At 39.4% G+C, this 21,847-nt stretch overlaps 1 protein-coding gene across 1 annotated transcript; it reads right to left on the minus strand.

The window, feature by feature from the left end:
• Positions 1-6,806: 6,806 nt before the first annotated feature.
• On the minus strand, positions 6,807-21,847 carry LOC124341942 (fibroblast growth factor receptor-like 1). Its single transcript, XM_046794903.1, has 7 exons — positions 20,670-21,847; positions 10,225-10,407; positions 10,016-10,140; positions 9,720-9,884; positions 9,526-9,660; positions 8,613-8,868; positions 6,807-8,556 (listed from the first exon to the last, which is right to left on the minus strand). The coding sequence occupies exons 2-7, from the start codon at positions 10,400-10,402 to the stop codon at positions 8,438-8,440; spliced, it is 978 nt and encodes a 325-aa protein (XP_046650859.1). The 5' UTR covers positions 10,403-10,407; positions 20,670-21,847; the 3' UTR covers positions 6,807-8,437.

Genomic DNA, 21,847 nt, shown 5'->3' on the forward strand with positions numbered 1-21,847 from the left:
GCTCGTCCAAAAAAAATAGAAATTTTATCGAAAAGAGGTAGAATTGTGACAGTTTCGGCTTTGGCTTTGTGGGCCAGTTGAATAATTTAGGCCTAAAATTATTTCCTGTAAGTTTCTTGACTGTCAAAAAGTACAGTAGTAAATGGGACTACTTTGGCTTTCGTGTAGGAGACGGATCCTAAAGGGAAGGTCAATTAGGGTTTTACTTGATTTCCTTGATAAGCATCTTCAGACAAAATTTTGAGCTGGAAGAATAACTATAGAAAATTAGTGCAAGATCAAGTCTTTTCAAATCTGAAATTAACAACCTGCAAATAGAGATGCGCAAGATTGATTTCTAAACAAGCAAAAAATGTTGAATTACTTACCCTGTCCTTGATTTCATCAAAAACCGACTTATGGATGAACAACTTTGGAGGGTGGTGCGGTTTTGTTTTCTTGGCTCATATTTTTTCAAGTGTTTCAATTCAGTAATTTCCCCCAATTACTTGATTTCAGACATTTCCCTTTACTGCTGTTTACTGGTTTATAGAAAAGAGTATCGTTTTATCCATGGTATAAGATTAAATATTGTAAGAGTGTAAAATGGGACGAAAAATTGAATTTTCTGCATCCGCAACTGGCAGTGAGTGTAGATGGAGGGCCTTCTTTAATATGGGATCTTACGGGACTACCCGTTTTGAAGCATTATAATTATGTGACCATTTTTTCGTTTAAACAATTTTGAATCATATGTAGAATTAATTAGTGTACAAAGTTCACGAAGTTAATTTTAAATAGAAAATGTCAAAGAATGTAAAAAATGAAAGTGGTCCAAGGATTTCTGAACAACCGAAACTTTCCACCTCGACTTTACTGATTCACATTATAGATCAAAAGTGAAATTTGTTCTTTGTAATGTTTTGAACACTTATTCGTTTGCATTTAGTTTGCCGAAGGTTGCATACAATCTTGACTGGTCCAATTGTCAATCTCAGCATCCATTTATTTCAAGGTTTGGTTAGAGTAAAACAACAATTGAATTTTTATCGTTTGATTGCAAAACAACTTGTTTCTATATTGAATATCAGAACAGTGAGAAAGTTACATGTCAGCGACAGTTTATGTTGCTCGTTGCAACAAAAATCATCAAATAGAAATTTTTTTCATTTTACAATTTCGACATCACTCTTTGAATTTCTAATGATAAAGTTTTTTTCACTTGTGTTTTGTAAACACTTTCAACAGGGGAACAAATTTCAGTCATTTCTTTGTTACACTGTGTCTCTATATTTACTTTTCTGCCAGTAGGGTTTTATCGATGTCCACTTTCTCTAAGGTTGGGTAAGTTATATGAAAAAAAAAATTATTCAACCTTGACCACTTTCGTCTTTGCATGTTGACAGTAATTCAGTTTCTTTCCGTTTCAGACATAAAGCATCATGAATTTCATCCTATACTGCATCCCTTTGTGTAATCAGCCACCTTCTTCTTGCCCCTCCCCCTCTTTCTGTCTGTCTCTGTATGTCTGTCTGCCGAATCAGTTAGGACTCCATCTTTGGTCCCACCCCAATCAGCTTCTAACCCTTCATCTAGCAATCCCTCGGCTCCTTAAAATACCCGCTTGTATGCGGAGGTACCTAAAAGACCAGTTTTGATCGCACATTTAGCGGGTAGCGACCGTCTGCCTATGAGTGAAATTTAAAACGACCAAATCGACAAGTTATTTGATCTTGATGGTGACGGTCCTGCTGTCCAAATCATAAAGAAAAAGCGATGAACGTGTAATTTTGTCCTTTCGTGACAAAAACGTGGCCTCTCGCGACAAAGCCCAAGATCTTTTCAATAATAACTCAGCCCAAAATGTGTTTCGTTCTGTATCGGTCCCTCAAAAACAGTATCCTGCTCTGGTCAGGTTGCGAGAGTTACAGGAAATCTCCCATCTAAAAGATACTGAAAAAAAGGTTGCTCGAGTTGCGCAAGATAACGCTCTTAAACGTGGGCTTATTGCTGAAAATCCTGGCCTAAGGGGTCATTAAGAGTCAGTGCGAGTTCTCCTCCAACGCCCAAACAGCAACTCATTTCTTGTCCAAATTGTTTTCTCTTTCAAGCCCTTCTGTGAGCATCTGATTAAAAGTGGTAGAATCCTCCTGGATGGCGTTACTCACACGGTTTTTGAGTCTGACCCAAGAAAAGAGGTGCGGCACTGCTGAAAGTGCCAAAAGTATGGACATATCCATCATGTTTGTAATTCCCCTACTTCAGTCTGTGTGAAATGCTTGCAGAACAATGCTTTTTCCTCGTTTCCCTCTACACCTAAAGATTTCAAATGTGCAAATTGTCTGCAAAACCACCAAGTTGGCTCTAACACTTGTCCTGCTCTGGCCAATGCCGTAGCTCAATATCTTGCCTACATTTCCTCCGAGTAATCATGCCAGTCGTTCATCACAACATCATCAAAGCGTCTTTCCCACTCAAGAGCTTTCAGATCAATCTTAGGCACTCTCGAAGTGCCGAACTCAACCTTGCCCAACTGATAATAGACCTAGACATTGATGTGGTTTTTATTCAAGAGCCTTTTGCTAAGGTCTCCTCCTTGTCTTCCTCCATTGAGTTAAATTTCATACCGCCTGGCTACGAATCATTTCACAGTCTCTCTTCAGAACATGCTTTCGGTTCTGCAATCATCATTAAAGCCTCACTCAACGCTTCCCTCTGTATCTCGGCCTAAGCAATAATTGTTGTGGTATTAAGTTACCTAACAACGCTTTCTTCTTCTCCATCTACTGTAGACCATCCCTTCCTTGTATTCTTTCTCACCTGGCCTGTATTCTCTATAATATTCTCACATGGGTAATAAAGGCTGCCACCTTGGGTATCGACTGCAACTCGAAGAACAAGTCCTGGAACAGCTGCCGTGCAATCAAAATCAGTGCTGAGCTCGAGCATTGCTTTCTAGACCACGCCTTGTCCATTTCGAATGTTGATATTGCTTTGCTGCCTCACAAGCCACTGAACACTTCGTTCGTCGACGTAACTCTTGAGGGTGACTCTGTCTCTCTCAGTGACTGGCACTACCCTTTCTACCCGTCATTATCTGACCACCCGTTTACTATGTTCTATGTTGAGTACGATCGCATATCTCAAGCGTCAGCGGCCAAAGCTGACCGGTTTCCATCCCTCAATTTTGCGATATTCCTCTCTTCCTCACTAGCCTCGAGAACTCTTTGGCTGACATTCTTAGTCCCGACGTAATCCAGTCTCTTAGCACTACAAAGGAGATTGATGATTTAATTGTCTTTCTGAACTCGGTCATAAAATCGTCTGCACTAAAGAGCAAACTCGCCTTCCACTCCTCTTGCATTCCAGCCAAGATTCCTTGGTGGTCAGCTAACCTCTGGGCACTACGTTCAAAGCTTAAAGCTTCGTATAAATTGAAGCGGCTTGATCCTTAACAATGCAATATTACAGCTAACATTCACAACAAAGCAGTCTATCAAAGAGCACTTAGAACGGAGAAAAAAGAAAGCTGGAAGTCTTTCTGTAATCGCAACCTTAATGGTGATATTTTTGGTCAATTAAAAACAATCACTAACTCTTTACCCCCTATCACTTTTCCCAATGAACTAACAATCGATGCATTTCTTCCCTAATAACCCGCCTGATAATCTATCTCATAAGATTGTGTCAGACTCTGTCAAGGGTAATTGTGACGCGCCTCTCGCCTCCCCCGATATTTATGTCACTCTTGCTGATCTGAAACTGGCTATGGATTCCTTGCGCCTTAACAAGTCCCCTGGCCTTGACGGTATTTTCTCGGTTTGGTTGAACCATTCTTTTGAACTTAAATTCCATTTAGAAGCCCTCTTCTCCGCCTGTTTCACCTTAAGCCACTTTCCGAACAATTAGAAATCTGCCTCCATCATCATTTTGAAAAAGAACAACAAAGCAAATTATAGCCACCCTAGTTGTTTCAGACCTATCAGTTTTCTCAACGCCTTTTCCAAGCTGTTAGAAAAAATAATTCTCGTCAAATTGAAACGCTTAGCTACGGCTTAGAACTGGTTGAGCCCTAATCAGCATGGCTTTAGGTCTGGTTTTTCAACCGAAACAGCTACTCTCTCTCTCACGAGCCTTATCGAAATTCATAGAAAAAAGAAAGTTATCACCTGCTGTGCGTTCCTTGACATCAAGTCTGCTTTTGACACAGCTTGGCATCCGGCCATTCTAAACTGTCTGATTAGTAAAAACTGTCCAGCCTTCCTGGTAAAGCTCCTTGCCATTTTCTAAGCTCTCGATCATGTTTCCTGTCCAGTCCTCTCCCTTCCAAAGTTACAAATATCGAGGTTGAGTGCCCACAAGGCAGCGTTCTTTCCCATTTCCTTTGGAATATATTGCTGGAGGATCTATTGTGTCTCGATTTCCCCTTCCCTTTCTGCTTCATTGCATACGCGGATGATATTGTGGTCTGTACCATGCATACAGATTACACCTTGGCACACTCACATCTTCAGGCAATATGCGACGCAGTAGTAGCTTTGGGTCTCTCCGTCAAATTATTTTTCAACGGTGCAAAATCATTCTTTTTGACCTTATCTCCTATTCGTAATTTACCCCCCCCCCTGTCTTTAATAATGGATAACATGACAGTTCCGAGGTCAAGTTCGTGCTTGTATCTCAGACTTACAATTGACGACAATCTAAGTTGGGACCTACACGTATCTAACAAATGCAATGCGGTTAAAAAAATGTTATTCCTCATCCTAAAATGTTGACGGTTGTCCTGGGGCTTATCTCGTAGCAGGATCTCACTTCTGTACAAATCTTCTGTTATTCCCATTATCCTGTACAACTGATCGATTTGGGCTTCAGCGATTGGAAAAAAGCGGGTTGTTGCTTCCCTTAAAGCTGCGCAACGCCGTTTCGCACTAGTCATAGGTCGGCTGTTCAAGTCTACCTCTTCGGATGCGGCTCTCGTCCTTGCCAATATAGTTCCCTAACACCTTAAAGTAGTGGAAATAGTAACCAATAGGTTGATCTCCACGCATGCTGCCCTCCTGCTTCCGTCCTCTCGACTCATTGTGGGTGATATTCCAGATAGAATTCTTACTTCCTGTAAGCCTGTCAACATCTCTCTGCGTCTTCATAGAGACAGATTATTGCGTTCAGAAATCTATAATTTATGGAATCAAATCTGGTCTACTGCCACTACTGGAGCTCAGACACGATTGTTCTTTCCCTCAGTGGAACCCGCTGCCATCCTAGATTTTCCTTTAGCCCATTTTGTCTTATATAGTTTTCTCTCATGTCAGTGCATCCCAAACAAATTCCTGTTCAAAATTAAAAGAAAATTGTCACCACTCTGCTCTTGCTTGCCCGGTGACGAAGAAGATGCCAACCATGTTATTTTTGTCTGTTGAAATTATGTAGCTCACAGAGAGAATCTTTTTGCATGCGCATCCAATATAAATCTGCTATGGCCAGTCCAGCTTCATACGTTCTCAGAACACAAACCTTTGTGGCTTGCTCTATCACACTTTCTGTCGATCACCCTAAGTTTCAAACATCAGTCTTGACCTTTCTCTTCTACTTATACTTAACTAGCCTTTTTCCAGCGATCTGGCTTTACTAATGCACCGCTCGAATCCATCTAATTGGTTTGTGTCTGGTCGTTTTGTGTGCCTCTGAGGTCTCTGCCCGGGGACGCCCACTGGCTGTAGCGGACGCCTTAATCAGACCGTGGTCGTTACGGACGTCCGAGGTTTCGTTTGTCTGGCCCTAAACCAGTCAACCTCGCGAATAATCGGACCACCCAGTGGGTCAGCCTGGTCAGCACGGTCAGACGAGTCCATTCAACCCCAGTATGTTTGTCTGATGGCTTCGGAATTAGTTCTTCCTTCTTGTCGATATACTTATTCTCCACTCTGAACTACTCATGTAATTGAGTGAGTCTTCTAGTAAAGTTCAAACTCTCCGAGCTCTCTATCTCCTTATTACGCTTCAATGCGCTCTGGCAACCAGCACATTTATTTTGGCTAGTGAATTTGCATTCAGATTATCTAAAGTCGCGTTTGAACGCCCCGGCCACCAGTCGACAGACGTGGCTTTTCTTTTGTCTTATTCCCCCCTAACCATATTTTAGCCTCAAACCTTGTTGCTAAATTGTAATCATTTTTTTTTTTGGCTGAGCTCCCGGATTTGACCAGGGCTCAGTCTCTAGTCCTTTGTTTAAGAAACAGACGGTTTTGGTCGCTTTTTCGAAGAAAGGATTAAGGGAACGTCATCTATGAAGCGTAACTAAAATTTTCGTTCTGCCATCGGCCGCAGTGTGCGCTTCAGCGTAAACTACGCACGACCTTTTGGCTTGTCTAATACTTCTTGGTTGGAATAACATCTCTAGAGAAGGTTCTACACCGTCAAAATTTTTCTCAAATAGCCGCTTTTGGTGCGACCGAACCCGGGGGTCACGATGGTCGCTCCCTATCAGTGGGAAAGTCGGCGAACCTAGTGATCTAGAGTGTGTCACTCCGCCCCATTTTTCAAAGCGCGTTATATTCGTTCACGTGTTCTCGTAATTTGAAAAAAAAAAATTATTTTTGTTTTAAATTAATTGTTCCACGCAACACAAATTACTTCCAAACCGCATCGAGATCTACTATAATGCTGTTTTAAGTGATAAGCGTAAAATGGTTGCAACTCAGAAATAGGGAAATAATGTTTTATAGACACCTTTGATGTAAACCAAGACGGAATCATTAAAATAAAGTATTTATAAAAATACTGAAGGATCGAAAATATGAAACACATTATATTTGCTGTCTGTAAAATTTAATTCGGCAAATTAGACTTGGGAACGATTTCAAAATATGTAATTGCACCTGGAATATCTTAATTCGGATATTAAATTACATGAAATGTAATGTTTGGATAAATTTGTCATAAGTGAGCAATATAAGCTAAGTTAGCTGTGGAATGTAACTTTACCAAATGTTTACATAGAATATTCATACTTATAATATTCAAGCTTACAAACAGTTCTATGTAAACCAACGAAGGATTGAAATATTCAAGTCAGAGTCAGCGATCCGTGTTAACCAAATATATATTTTATTTTGTTTTTCAAAAAGGTTATTAATTATTTTTTCTTGTATCAGATAAGGTTTAAGGTCAAAGTAATTCTCTGGGTGCTACAGAGTTTTTAACAATATTCTAAATATAAATTACTTCAAATTTTATACATAAAATTTGAAGTTTTTAAAATTTGAAGAAGTTTACAAAATTTTGTTTTTTTCTTTAATCGAACTGGCAACTTCAGACGTTTACATTGTCTATTTTGGCCTTCTCTTATGATTTTAAATAATTATAAATAATGTATTAATGTACCAGATAATTGTAAACATACAGTAGGCTAATTCAAATAATTAGCCACTTAGTTCCGGAATTTTAAATTCGCAAATTTATTTTATAAATTTTAATTGAAAGGAATTAGGTTTAGTACCAATATTCCAAGTGGTATTACTCAATATATAAGGTCAAACAATCTCTTCTATAGTATCTTGCTGTACACGAAATTACTGATGAAACGCTGTAGGCAACAAGCCAACAATATACAGGATGTAAATTGAATTGTCAGAGATTTAATAATCAATTCAATTTTAACAACCCTAATCTACAGCCCAGAAGATGAACAGAAAAATTTCAACCTTATTATTAAAGTAATCTCATGTTGGACTTGTCCTTTGTATATAAAAAGGGCCACTGTAATTTTAAAAAGTGTATATTTTGTTGAAAATATTGAATAAGGCTCACAACGCAAATATAAATCAAAAGAAATACAACGACTTGTTCCAGAAATTAAAAAATTAAGAAAATTGCTAGCTTATTCTGAAGAGTTTATGCAGGCCATGTTATTGTTGGATATCATCCGTTCTTCTGTCCTTTAGTTTGTATAGGGAAATTGATTTAATGATTTAAGTGTGCACAGATTACGACTACTTTGTCCCCTTTCAATAACCAGTAATTGCGATAATAATATTGCACGCGCAATGTAAATGAGGAAGGACGGCAGAGAAAGTGTAGGTTGTCGCATTAAAATCATAGAATCTGTCGTTTAATGAAAAAATCAGAAACTGCTCCGCATTGAAAAGAAACCATCAACTCCTTTCGCAGTCTCTTTTGAACATAGATGGCCAACGATTTCTACTCTAGCAGTTATAAACATTACATATGCTGCGCTGCTAAGCCCATATAATAAAAAAGAAACACTTATTGATCTATGTAACTGTAATATGCTTTAACATTCAACGTCTTCGTTTAGTGGTTTAATTGTTTGGTCCCAACACCCAGTGCTGGATGCTTAACATTTTCAGGGTATTTTATACATAGTATTTTCGTATTAACGTGAGCGAACATCAACAGAATTAGTTTTGTGGATTCTTTCCAGATACATGACTCAATATTAATCGTACCAATTGAGGTTGAGTAATGGTAAAACAATGGCAACTGTTAATAAAAACCACCGCAAACATCCACCTCTGCCTGCTGTGTCGGCAGCCTGTATAGCAGCCATCTCATTACCTGGAAATTCCATAACAATTAATAATTTGTAAAATAGAAGATAGGAATAAATTTACCAAGTGCCACATGAACATGAGTGGAAGCTGAAAGTCCACTGGATGGCTGACAAGTGTAACGCCCGGAATCAGATGGAGTTGCACTGTTAACCATTAGACGGCTAACCGAAGGTGGACCGGGATCAAATGTCACAGAATAACCTGCTCCATTCCACCTTTTTTTAAAGGCTGAGGGTTGGTGGTGTTGATCTTGACTCCCAAAATTTAAAGATTTCGAGTCAACATTCCAAGACACGTATTCCGGTGGTTTCAGGGTCTGTTTCAAATATAAATAAACACTGAGATGAATAATAGTACAAAATTCTTAAGTGTTCTGCTGAACGAGTTTTGCCATTCTTTTGCATGGTAAATTGCTCCTTTTCTGCAAATTTGTTCTCATTCACCATCATTTTGATGATGATACATTGATGATACATTAATAAAAATTTTTATTCCGTCCACAAAAAAAAAGATTCTTGTAAAAAAAGTAGTAGGAATAAATATATCGCAAAATTTTACAAACAAAATGTTTTATTTGTTCAATATATTGCTACTATGGGGCTCTTTCGTATCTGTTTTCTTTTGTTGTTTTATCTGGCAATGCAGCATGGCTGTAGACTTTTGTAAAGCGAGAACGGGGAGAAGAGGGAGAATGGGACGAATGGAGGAGAAGAGGAAACGTGGGTCCCCTTTTTTCGTACGCCCTCCTCCCTTCCATTCGTCCCATTCTCACTCTTCTCCCCGTTCTCGCTTTACAAAAGTCTACAGCCATGCTGCGTTGCCAGATAAAATGGCAAAAGAAAACAGATCCGAAAGAGTCCTATAGGGGACGTTCCAAAAAGAAAATATGATAACAAATAACAGGTTAGAAATATGTTATCATATTACATCCAACAAAAGGTTATTGCATTTCAGTCATATGAGTTATCCTTACGTTTGTGATGACGCAAGTAATAGTGAAAGGACTTCCGACGCCAACATATATATCTTCTGTGCCAACCAGTACGGCTTGTGGTTCAACAATTCGTAATTCAATGGACTGTGCCCATGCTGATCTCCTGGTTGTTATCTATAAAATAGAAACCAATTAACACTTAATTATCCTTCAAAAAAAATTCTTAATACAACCTGACAATCGTAGATGCCTTCGTCTTCTTTCTGGATGTATTTTATTAGTAACGTCCAAGTATTTTCAGTGTTATCAACAGAAGTAACGCGAATTCTTTCGTCCCTTGAGTATACTTTTGAATCTGCCGTTAAAATATGCCAATCTCGACGACGCACCCAAGACACCTGAAATTTGATTTTTAAAAAATCCAAGTAATAATTCATTGTTTATTTGTAAAAAGAAAACTAATGTTTTTCTGTTTTTATTAAAGTTTATCATTATATACTAACTAACTACGAAAAATTCAAAAACTTACGCCGTGGTCTTCCCTCAGTGATACGTGGCAAGGAAGAAATGCTGTGTCTCCTGACTGCGCGGTGATGACTGTGTTTATCTTTGGTGGCAATGATGTTTCCGTTTCGTTTAAATCCCATCTTCGCCCTGTCATAAGAAAAACATACATTTCATTTACATACTGGGGTAAAAAAAAATTAAGATAGCCTTAAATTTTAAAAAAAAACTCACCGGAAGTGACGACGTGTGATTTGTTGACTAATCCGTAGGGCTGTATACTGCTTTTGCTGTCAGTGTTGTTATCACTACTTACTATGATGCTTCCGAAAGATTTCCACGAAGTTGAAGTTTCCAAACTTGCCCAGCATAACCACCAAATAATGGTTACGATCCCCCGAATCATCACCATCTCTTCTATTGAGAAAACAATTACAATCAATCATCGGACACCAAGGACATGAGATTCAAACGACAGCAATATAGCGATATTATTTTTATCAAGCCAGTGTAGTTTTGTTGAGCCAACTATCTGCAAAATGTGTTTTTTTTTTATTTTTCCCCGTTGTTCCTCAAACGATGAGAAATAGGGGAGAGTTGTACTAGTTGTCGCTTTTTTTTGTTTTTGAGCCCCCACTTCTTTATTTCTCAATATTTTTTATCCCCGCTAGGCTTAAAAAAAGAGGACAAAATCAGCTATCAAAAGCGTATTTTTAGTTTCTGACAATTTGCTTTGTTTGAAACCAAAAGCGCTTTGAAAATGAAGGAGGGTGGGTCTAGTCGGGGGGCAACATGCTCATGTACGCGGGGTAGGATGGCCCATGTTATTCTTATGGGCTAAAAGAACACTTGGCGATGGCGTCATCAACTCCCTCTCATCAACCACCCTCCCATCTCTAACCCAGCAACACAAGTTGCCCCGAGAAAAGGTTTCTTTGTTATTATTGCGTTTTCAAGCAATAATTTTGTTAATAAAAATAAATAAAAATTAGTTTCTGAAAGAAGAAAGAATTTCCTTTCAGAAACTTATTTTCTATAAATTTTAAGTTAACTAGAGAATTCCACAAAAGAAAAAAGAAAACGAAATGGACGACACGATTTAAGGGCCAAAAAATTATTTTAGTTGTTGTTTCCATACTAAATGGACTATTTCCGTAATTTTTTTTTAAAGATGCGCATTATTAAAAACTACAACTGGTAATTTTTAAAATGCAATCCCTCGGTCGCAAGAGGACGAAAAACCCTGGGTTATCTTACGGGAATATCTTACAAAAAAAGGGTAATTTGCCTAGTGCAAAAATTAAATAGGTGGCACTTTTTTATTTTTGAATTCGTGTCTCTTTCTACTTTCAGGATTAGAAAAAATTTGAATTAATTTCTAAACAACAATATTTTTATGACAAATTTTTTCGCTCACAGTAAAAAATGTGTTAATAAGTCAATAGCAATTTTGCGCAAACGTACTAATAACTAGGTAAGGATAATATTGGGATTAGGCTATGCTGTCTTTTTTATAGGCCCGGAAACGAAACCACTTTTGGATTTCCACCCCTTAAACCTCCTTAAAAACGCCGTGCGATACGGAAATGACAGAATTTTCATTTTTAAAATGAAGAAGATTTCCCAAAGGTACAGTACCTACACAAAGTATGGAAACACGGCGAAACACGGAAACACGGCACATCGGCCAAAATCAGCGTTTAATTTAAAAAATTTGAAACTTTGTCCAAATGTAGACGACTATGTCGTCTACCGTTTGTGCAAGTTTCAAGTCATAATTGATTAATTTTGATTTTTTATGATTTTTTAACTAGCATACACTTTAGCTTGGAAACATATGGCGAGCGCGCCGATGTTTCCAAACTTTATATCTAGTCTTTTGGGGATAAACTTCGATTCACTAAAATCTACAAAAAATCATGGTGAAAGGAAATTCTTTCCTCACCAAGAAGATTTTTTAAAATTTGCTTTGCGATAACTCAAACGTGAGTTATCGCGTAAAAAAGGGAGACACTTTGGCCGTAAGCCGCCGTGTTAGAAGCGCGGAAACACTCGCCGTGTTTCCAAACTTTGTGTAGGTACTGTAAGAGATTATGTTTCAACTGACTTATATAGTCAAACCTCTAATAAGTAGCGCTACATAGCTGTGAACACAAACAGAAACTTTCAACGAAAGTTGCAAAAAATCTATGTCGTCGTTGTTGGACTGAAGCACTGAAGCTCCAGCCCAGACAATAACCATATTGCAGCGAAAGGCCATCATTCACTTTCCGCTGACAGGTTATCAAGTTGGCAGCCTCTATATCTATATACTGTCGTTGAACGTTCACGTTACCGACCGTTCCGAGTTCCGTTGATTTGCTGCTTTTGAAGAAATCGTCCGGATCTTAATTTCCCTAGTGAGCACACAAACCAGTCGTTAGACCGCTGTGTATAGTGCCGCTCCTGCACAGGTTACAAAAGAGAGACACGCGGACTGTTGTGTAAAGGGCGCATATTATTGAAATTCTTTGTATACAGCCCATTTCCTTTTTTTTATACTTTCGTTCTTAACAATAAGCGCAGCGAGAGCCAAGCCCAAGCAGCTCTGCAGAAGCAAACACAGCCGTTTTATTCCGATGCTGGTACTGAAGTCAGGATTTTTTTTTATTTTATTTTTCTTCGTTTTGGTATTTCTTTTATTGAATTGTTTGTAGTCGAAGAACGTTGTAGTTGTCGTGTTTCATATCATAACATAGCCTAGCATCAATATAACTTTTATACGACGAGACTATATATATAGCACATGACGAGAGCCCAGTTTTCTTTTCTTTTTTTAACTTCGTGATACCGCAATATGATATTAGAGCGATTAATCCTATCATTTGATACGAAGAAATATCATCAGATGGGGCTATACACATTGACCCGTTCATTCGGTTTTCACATTGTTTCTCTCGCCTTATTCATTTTATCATGCGCGAAAGAATAAAAAGATACAACATAACAGCTAACTCGAGATATACAGGCCTACATGTATATTTAATTAGTGACTCAATTGTCTTTGCAGGTTGCTTACTACAGCAGTTATATGGCACGTGATGCGTTCATAATGATTCACGAGAATGATTTCTGAAGACAAACTTTTTTTTTAAATAATGAGACGACTTCACAGTCGTCACAGTTCACACTGGTGAACCCACCGGTCCTGAAAAAAGATGTGCGCACTCATCACGAAACCGAGCACTGTGTAAATTTACACTTGTTAAATGCAGCAGTTTACATGCGTGCTACTATGATAAAGTAGTTTCACGCATTCACCCATGAACAAGGAGAACGTCTCAAATATATCTGTTGTATTTTCAATAATGAGCTGCTAACTTCTAATTGTGATTGTACGGTGGAAATAACGACGAGCAATCATACTTTTGTGACGAGTAACTCGCACTCCCTTCTCAGTGCGTTCTGCGTAATAGGCCTATAGGCGTTCTGTCTCTGATTCTATTGTACAACTGAGCGTCTCCACTATATCTCCTATATACTAGGCCTAGATACGACATCGTCACCATCGTGTACAGGCCTATTTCAATGTAAACAACGTCGAACAATTGGGTTGACTGTTATCTTGATTCGTCGTTTGTCTTGTTACGACGAGATCATTGTCTAAATGACAAGAACAATTCGTTATTTCTTGCGTTATAGAAATAATAATAGACCTTTTTACATTATTCCCAGATAAAAAAGAAAGAGATCAATACTCTGATAATAAGGAGCTCCTTCAATTGGCTTGCATCAAGTGCATTGAGAAATCTATAAATAATCGCGTGAATAACAAAAGCAGAAGAAATTATTATAAGGAAAATGGAATCGGCTGGCTGTATATTATTGTTTATATATTATAGCTCTCGTTGCTGGCTATATAGCGATATGGCGGTTATTGTTTCTCGACTAACAAGACGTCGTATATACGAAAAAAAAGGGAAAACATCCACTTTCACGTCATTAGCAGCAGTGCAGCACTATACTCAATTACTATAGCTGTGTTACAGCATTACTAAATAATATATATCCCGTGTTTCCGTTCACACTCCCCCCAAGTTCTTTTTTGGTCGTTTCACGCTTCATCTCTTTCTTCTGCAAAAATGTGTTTTTCTTTTCCTGTATACAAGTCTATTACATACAAGTTAAGTCGTATTCCACAAAGTCAGCTGAGCGTACTGTATATTGTTATACACACATATTGTATAGGCTATATAAAATCTATTGTACAACAATAGTTCTCCGCGTGCGAAGCGGACAGAGAAATGACGCACGACGTACTCGATTCTTCGTCCGGCCCACGTAGCGCATCCATTTAGTCTCAACTCCCAAGTTAGAGATCAACAACTTCGCGCTGTTGAAGAACCTGCGCAGAACAGCACCCGACTCGCATATAAGACAGATAGAGACCCTGCACATATTTTCATTTCTCATTGCAAAATGAATATACAGCACATATAACAACCACCGTACCCATATCTTAAAAGTTATATAAACCTATTGTAATTTGTAATATAACTCTTTAAAATGTAATCAGTATAAGCCAACGGTTGTATAAGCTGCACATACGGATCCTTTGTATAGGCCGGTATAGGCCTATACATATGAGTTATATATAGCCTAACATCCTCTTAGCTTTTATGAGAAGGAAAAGAGTTTCATCGAATGTTGCTGCAAACTGCTGCATGTGGCGATACCAAGTGTAATCCCATATATGATGTATTCTTGATCGAAAAGAATACAAAAATAAAATTCCAATTTATAATCATATAACAGCCCGTTGCTGCCGTGTAGCTCATGCTGCATATCTTACGGGATGATAGCTACAGTATATAATAGGCCTATACTAAATCATATCATCTTCTTTAGCTTACATCAATAATATAATACTGATGCAGCCGCCATATTACAGCATAGGCCTAATGTACACATCAGTTCTATGATGTAATAGACTCAAAATAATACACACATATAGGCCTATAAACTATTCTTTTGATTCGACTGCGTATATTATTTTAAATGTTACATAATGTTGCTGAGTGTGTATCACACATGACGGAACGCGGAGAGTATATTGACAAAAAAAAAAGAATTCCATTGTCAGCAGGATCTGGTCGCGTCCGTCTTCGCAAATATACTGAACAAGCTCAACATCTAATAATATACAGATATGCTGGATATGTAGATAACTCACAATAACACGCATACTATTTGACAAGTCCATTAGACCCTTCTCCGCCCTCCTCGATGTCGTCCCATCCGGATCCGTATCCGACGACAAATAACCATAGAGCCCTCTCTCTCTCTCGTCGCCATATATATCTCTCTGCCATCACATTCCCAGAAAATGCATAGCACACACGAAAAGGTCATGTTCGATCTTCGATGTATATAGTCTACAGTAGCGGCGCCTTCCGTGAATAGATATATTGATTGTCGCCTGAGGTTGAAAAAACAAAAAACAAAAAACAAACATACACGACGAATAAATGCGACTATATAGCGAGTGCTTGTCCCATCGAAATCTATATCTATTTATACATATATTGATCTTACAAACGTTTTTTTGAACTTATTGTCCGTTTTTTACTTTATGACGTCAAAGAGTCCAGAGTGTCTTATGCATAAAAGAAAAGAGAAATGGGGAAAAGGGGAAAAGGGGGGAAATGCCTTCTTTAATTGTGTAGCACGTATAAAGTATATTTGTCTAACGTGTATCCTAGATAAAATATGTAGTATAGATACACCGGGATCGTGGACAATTCCCCAATCAACAGCTTGACGCCCACCGACGCCCACAGGATTTTTTTTGGTAGATACGACGGTCAGCCTTAAAGGCCAGCCACCCGTCCCGTTTGACCAAGTGAAGAATAAGGAAGGAATAGTCGACTTTTTGGTAACTTTTACAACGCATCGATCCTGACATGACTAAATTCATTCGTCCTGGATATTTCGCTTCAGGTATAACTTGGCAACTGCTGATGATTATAATCGTGCGCTGCTGGTGACTTTCCCATGGATTCAAGTGACTTTCGAATTTCTTTTTTTTTTGTCGTGATTTATATGCACATCTCCATTTTGTTGTTATTTCCGCATGAAGAAGAAGTTCCCTGGTGCTCGCTAGTGACATATAATCTATAGAGAATACTAGATATGCGACAAACAGAACGGAGTATATATAGATATTAGGAAAAGGTATACTAAACTATATATATTTGCACAAGCACTCAAGCAGGTTACGTTGGATAGGTCAGTATAATAGAAGAAAATTACCATAAGTGTATTACATACTACTGAACACACTGTAGCTATATATTAGTCTCATTAAAAATGCGCGTAGCACATTCTCATTTTGGCTGGCTATAAATATAACGCCGGTTCTTATATGTGTCTCTCGAGAATTAATTGATGCGGATTGATGTGCATACATGTATAGCGCTGTGAGTTCTATCCAGCTTCTCCTCAAATATATATTCTACGATCAGCACATTGGCAAATATTAACTGTCCTTGATGAACGGACACATAACGACATAACTTCACATGATCATCGTATCTGCACTTCTTATTCAGTGGAAAATATCCCATCAACACCGTGTCTTATAATTCACTCTCGACGTGCCTCCGAATACATAAATTCCTTTGGCTCGTTATATATTTTTCCTTAATAATCTGCATAACTTTATATTCTTGCTGGCGATTCTTGGAAACATCGCCTCTTTTTAATGAAGTCGAGAAATTTGGTTGGATATTTTATTTTTCATTGCAGCAGTTCAAAAATAAATAAATAATTCGTAAATAATCGAGGCAGTGTGCGAATTATGTAAGGTTTTCTAGTTATAAATATATATACCTCAAACAAATTTTGTGAACTCGCCACGGTGGTATAGCTATATATATATACTATATACAAGAAAGTGGACGGGCGCTGGGTGCGCTGTTGGGTGCCAGAGCGCATTGGACAGTCTGTGATTGCTTTAGACGCAGCATTGACTGTTCTCGTTCTTGTGCAGCAGTTGTGGCTATAGAGGAGGACGTGACACGACGTCAGACGGGCAACAACGCCCGTGTGTATACAGTCAGCACTTTTGAGCGCCGCTGCTATATAGGAGGATTACAAGAGGAAGGTAATTAAAGCCAGTTGATGCTGGACATCAGCAGCGAGAGTAGAAATAAGAGACCATCAGCAACTAGCGCCGCCATGGCTACTGCTGCTGCTGCTGCTGCTGGTTATCTCCTCGCGCATTTTCTCTTGTTATTGTTGCTGGGCTGCTTAAAACACATAGAGCATCGCGTCTAATGCCGAAGGCGATCAAATACGTATATGGAAGTTGAATCATCCGGCTTATCAAACTTGTGCAGAAAAGGTCGATCATCGTCATTGACTGTGAGCAGAAAAAGTTGCGGCGTTATATTATATACGGGCCCGCTGAAAAGTTCGAGACATGTCTATGTAGCATCTATACTCCCCTCCTATACTCAGCACGGCCCTTTTTCCCATCTAAAAATGCTGTCAGATTCCATCTATATTTAATAGATTGCCTTCTGCCAAACGGTGTGCATAGGCCTATACGAGCCAATGCTGCAACATTTATATTGGATCAATTATACTCAACTTGACTATATACTTCGGCCGCTCCAACTTTATTGACTAACTGTGAATCCCCCTCTCCCTTTTTATTTTTCTAGAAAACACTTAAACAAATTGGATTTTATATTTACCAAAGTGTTTGGTATATTTATTTTTTTTTAAACAACATCAACAAAAAACAAGCAGTACCGAAAGCGCATTACAAAACTGATATAAAGGCTGTTATATAGAATTCGTCGATATCTATATATACAGCTTTCAGGGTTTTGATGAAATCGAACGAGGGAAAAAATAAGAAATTAGGCCGATCCGATAATAATATAGCTCTGTTCTCTGTTGCTGGCAGTGAAAAAATGATTTTTGATTGGTGTCTGCTGTGGAGCCTAGCTAGCAGCCGACTAGCCGAGCGCTTTGGCGAAAGTTCTTAATCACTCCGCGCCATCTTCCCAATTTAAAGGCAATGGCGCGGCATCTCCGTTCATCAGTTCAGCGGCTTATATATACATTCATATAGCACAGTTGAAAGGGTACATGTTCAACCTCAAATTTAGAGAGAGAGATAGCGAAAGACGAGTGCGCGTGGGCAGCAGTGTACAGCACGAAAGCATTATCGGCTGCTGCTGCTGTTCTATTTGGCTATGGGGCAACACCAAATTGGGCAGGCCGGGATTGCGCACATTTTGTTTGCCCTATGATAATAACAAGTTTTCGGGTACTTTTTCCCTTTACACAGCACACTACGCACATACGACAAACAAATAGTACGGGCGCTCGCTCCTGCGAAATAACGTGCCGCCTATGCTCTTGGCTTATTTAAAAAGGCCTAACACTCCCCGATGGTAGTTTGGCTCGTCTTGGCAGCAACAGCAGCAGCAGCGCAGCCAACTTTTTGTTTCCCCCCATTTACATATATAGCTGTATATAGCTACTATACTATCTACTCGCCTCCTGTTTATTTTTCAATGGCATTGGCATAGATTATTGGCGCGGCTTGGCTGTTGCTGCTGCTGATGTGTGTGTGGCCTTTAAATATACTAATATCGGAACAAGCTACTTGTATAGACTATAGTCTTTTCTCTTCTTTTTCTCCTATTTGTCTTTTTCGTGGCTTTTCTCTCCTCTAGATTTGTTGTTGTTGCTGTTGGACTGGGCGTGTGGCATTCAAAAAGAGTCGCGCAAACAAAAGGGCCGCGCCATTCTCTCTCGCCGAGAGCCTCTAATTTCTTGTTTGTTTCGATTCGAGATTGTGAGTCTAAAGCCCGTCGAGAGTTTAGAGTCAACGTTATACCCTCATGATTCGCATTGTACTGAACCACGGTCTGTCTTGTACACAGCAGCCATAAATATGTAAGACAGAAAACCTGGGAGGAATGAAGAGAAATAGGAGAGAGACTTAAATATATCCAACGCGTATGTATAGATAACTATTGTGTACATCACTGCAAGTGTGTAGGGCCATCATCAATTCAGTGTCCGAGTATATCAGTGCGGGTATACTTGACTGTTTTTCGGTCGTACATCTAACTGAGATTTTCACAGCTGGGCAAATAACGAGCGAAAGAAAAGAAAATCAAAAAACAAAAGGGCGTCAAGAGTCGTCCCCGGAAAAGATCAGAAGAAAAAGGTTGGTTGTGTGTGTGTGTGTGTGTGTTGCTGGCGTCGCCAGGTTGTGTATAATACATCAGTGACGTGTGTGCTGTGCTGCAGCAGCTTTTTAAATTCCCTCCCTGTGTGACAGCAAATGGGGGGGGGGGGGGGGGCAACGGGCGTCACTCTTTCGCCCGAAAAGGGCACGTACGCCATTGGGGACTGATATATCGTTCGAGAGAAAAAGAAGAGAGAAAAAAAGAAAGAAAAAAAAAACGTGAAAATTCCGTTCAAGCCACGTTCCACCTTCATTCTGTAGAGTCTAGTTGTATATATGTTGTATAGACGAGAGACGACCAGCAAAGATTGTCAACCATGGGGCTCAGAAATGCGCCAACACTCCCGCGCCTATATGCATCACCTTCTCTCTCTATCCATCTGCTTTTGAAGTCGACAGCAGCTTTTCACACAGTATAGGTATAGCCAGCATATCTAGTACAGAGCTGCTATATGCAATATGTAAAGTGTACTATGCGAGTTCATTAAAAGTCTGTCACAAAAACAAATACGTCGGATTGTTTTCAACGAATATCGGCTAATTAGATCTAACGCCCAAGACTCCAAGACAGCATCCCCCGGACGACAGAGGTAATGAGAATTTCAACGTCACAAATCTTCTCCTCGGGAAATAACTCAGGCGAGCGCGGTCGTATTTCATTTGAAACAGGTTCAGTGGCTTTTAAAATTCTGTACGGTATATTTCTATCCTTCAAATAAATATATAGCTAGAGGAGCGGTTGCTGTTCAAAGTGGTTTCGAGATGATGTGGCGGCAAATACAAAACGAGAAATGTCATTTCCAAAAATCAACTCGCAGAAGCACGTCACTTCTCGAATCGTCGGGCTGCTTTTAATTCGATATAACACGCAAAGAAGAACATCACACAAAGTGAAGTTTAACCAATTGATTAAAAGTTGCGACAACCGGGTCGTCGTCTCACGGCGGCTGCCTATGTCGACGTTTATATTTGCCGACAATTTGAATCTTGGCCAGATAACTTCAAGGACTACGTAACTTTTTTTTCTTTCAAATGTAATATTAACCTATGGAATTAACCTTTGAATGCATTCGACATAATAATACACAGGCCTATATTACATGATGTATATGTTATGTCGTCTAAAACTAACATTTGCGAGGTTACCAAGAAAGTGAAAGATTTTTTTTTTTTTCAAAATCAATTTGAAATGATGGAGACAAATTGATTTGACGTTGGCCGTTGATTTGACCGTTACTTTGTTTCGGTTGACTAAATGACCATAACTATTAGATTTAAACGAATTTTCCAGCTGGAAGAATAAATTTAATAACGGTTACATTCGCATCGATAGCATCACAGTTTAAATTCAAATAGCACAAAACAATGTCAATGTCAATTAGTAGAATTCTAAACGAAGAAAAATTGAAAATGTCTTCCAACTTACCAACAATTTGTGATTTGCGCCGATGAGATTCAACAACTTTGCGTCCTATATTTCCCCGATTTGTCTTTTTGTCTAAGAGATGAAAAGCGTCCAATAAACTTGTGAAATCAAATGGTCACTGCTGGTTGCCTTCGGTGGTGGTAGATGCCCCGACGACGGCAATGTCTATACAACAGTTGGCAACATAATTCTCACTTCACACTTGTCTCGAGAGTTCATGTCCCCCGAAATGAGTGGGGTGATGTCTGTCGCCCAGTCTTCATCCGGGGCACACGTGTGAGAATCTGTGCGTATGACAAAGCGGAGCTGCGACGACGACGACGACGATCCTTTCGGTCGTCCAAAATCAAGGAGGATTTCCAGCAGCAGCAGCAGCGGTAGCTATGTAGATAGAGGAGAGATGTAGCAGCAGCACCAATGTCAAAACGTAGAGAGTGAAAACGGGCAAAGTGGGAAAATGGCAAAGCAAATCAATTCATCCTTGGGGGATGTGCTGCTCTGCTGCTGGTGCGACGCGGTTACTGTAGGCAATCATCTGACGCGAGCGAGCGGCACTAACAAGACGGGAATTTATCAACTGCACAAGTTGTGTACATCACTCAGCGATGATCAAAGAGAATCAAGCGCGCCAATATCTCTACAAGGCGTGTGAGAAACGCTGAAAGATAAATAGACAGACACGTCTAGACTCTATACAGATAACCTAAACAGAGTAGAGTGATGAAAACGACGACGACGACGACGACGAGATATCTTATAGACGGACAATCAAAACAATACAAAAGACCATCAACGAGGATCAAAACGAGTCAATGAAGAAAAATAAATGATTGATGACGGCGGCAGGAGCCGAGCAGAAGAAAAATGGGCGAAACTGTCGTGCGTGGGTGTCCGGCTGTACGTGGCTAGTATATCGACGAGCGATGGACTGCTGTGGTGTATAGGTAGACAAGCAATCAAATAGGAGAAACCTGGCGAGCTAGATAGCCTCTATTACAACAGGAGCATATAGAGAGCTGCTCTGCTGTGCTGTGGCCGTCCTGATCGAGAGCTGTACTGCTATGACTGTGACTGGGCTGGCGTGTCGAGTTGTTCCTCTTGGCTTCGTTCGAGAGCGGACCGCGCACCGAGACGACATGTGGAGCTGATTCCACCCCTCCAATATATATCTCGACACA

Source organism: Daphnia pulicaria, chromosome 6 (assembly GCF_021234035.1).
Source record: "Daphnia pulicaria isolate SC F1-1A chromosome 6, SC_F0-13Bv2, whole genome shotgun sequence".
NCBI classification, from domain to species: Eukaryota; Metazoa; Arthropoda; class Branchiopoda; order Diplostraca; family Daphniidae; genus Daphnia; species Daphnia pulicaria.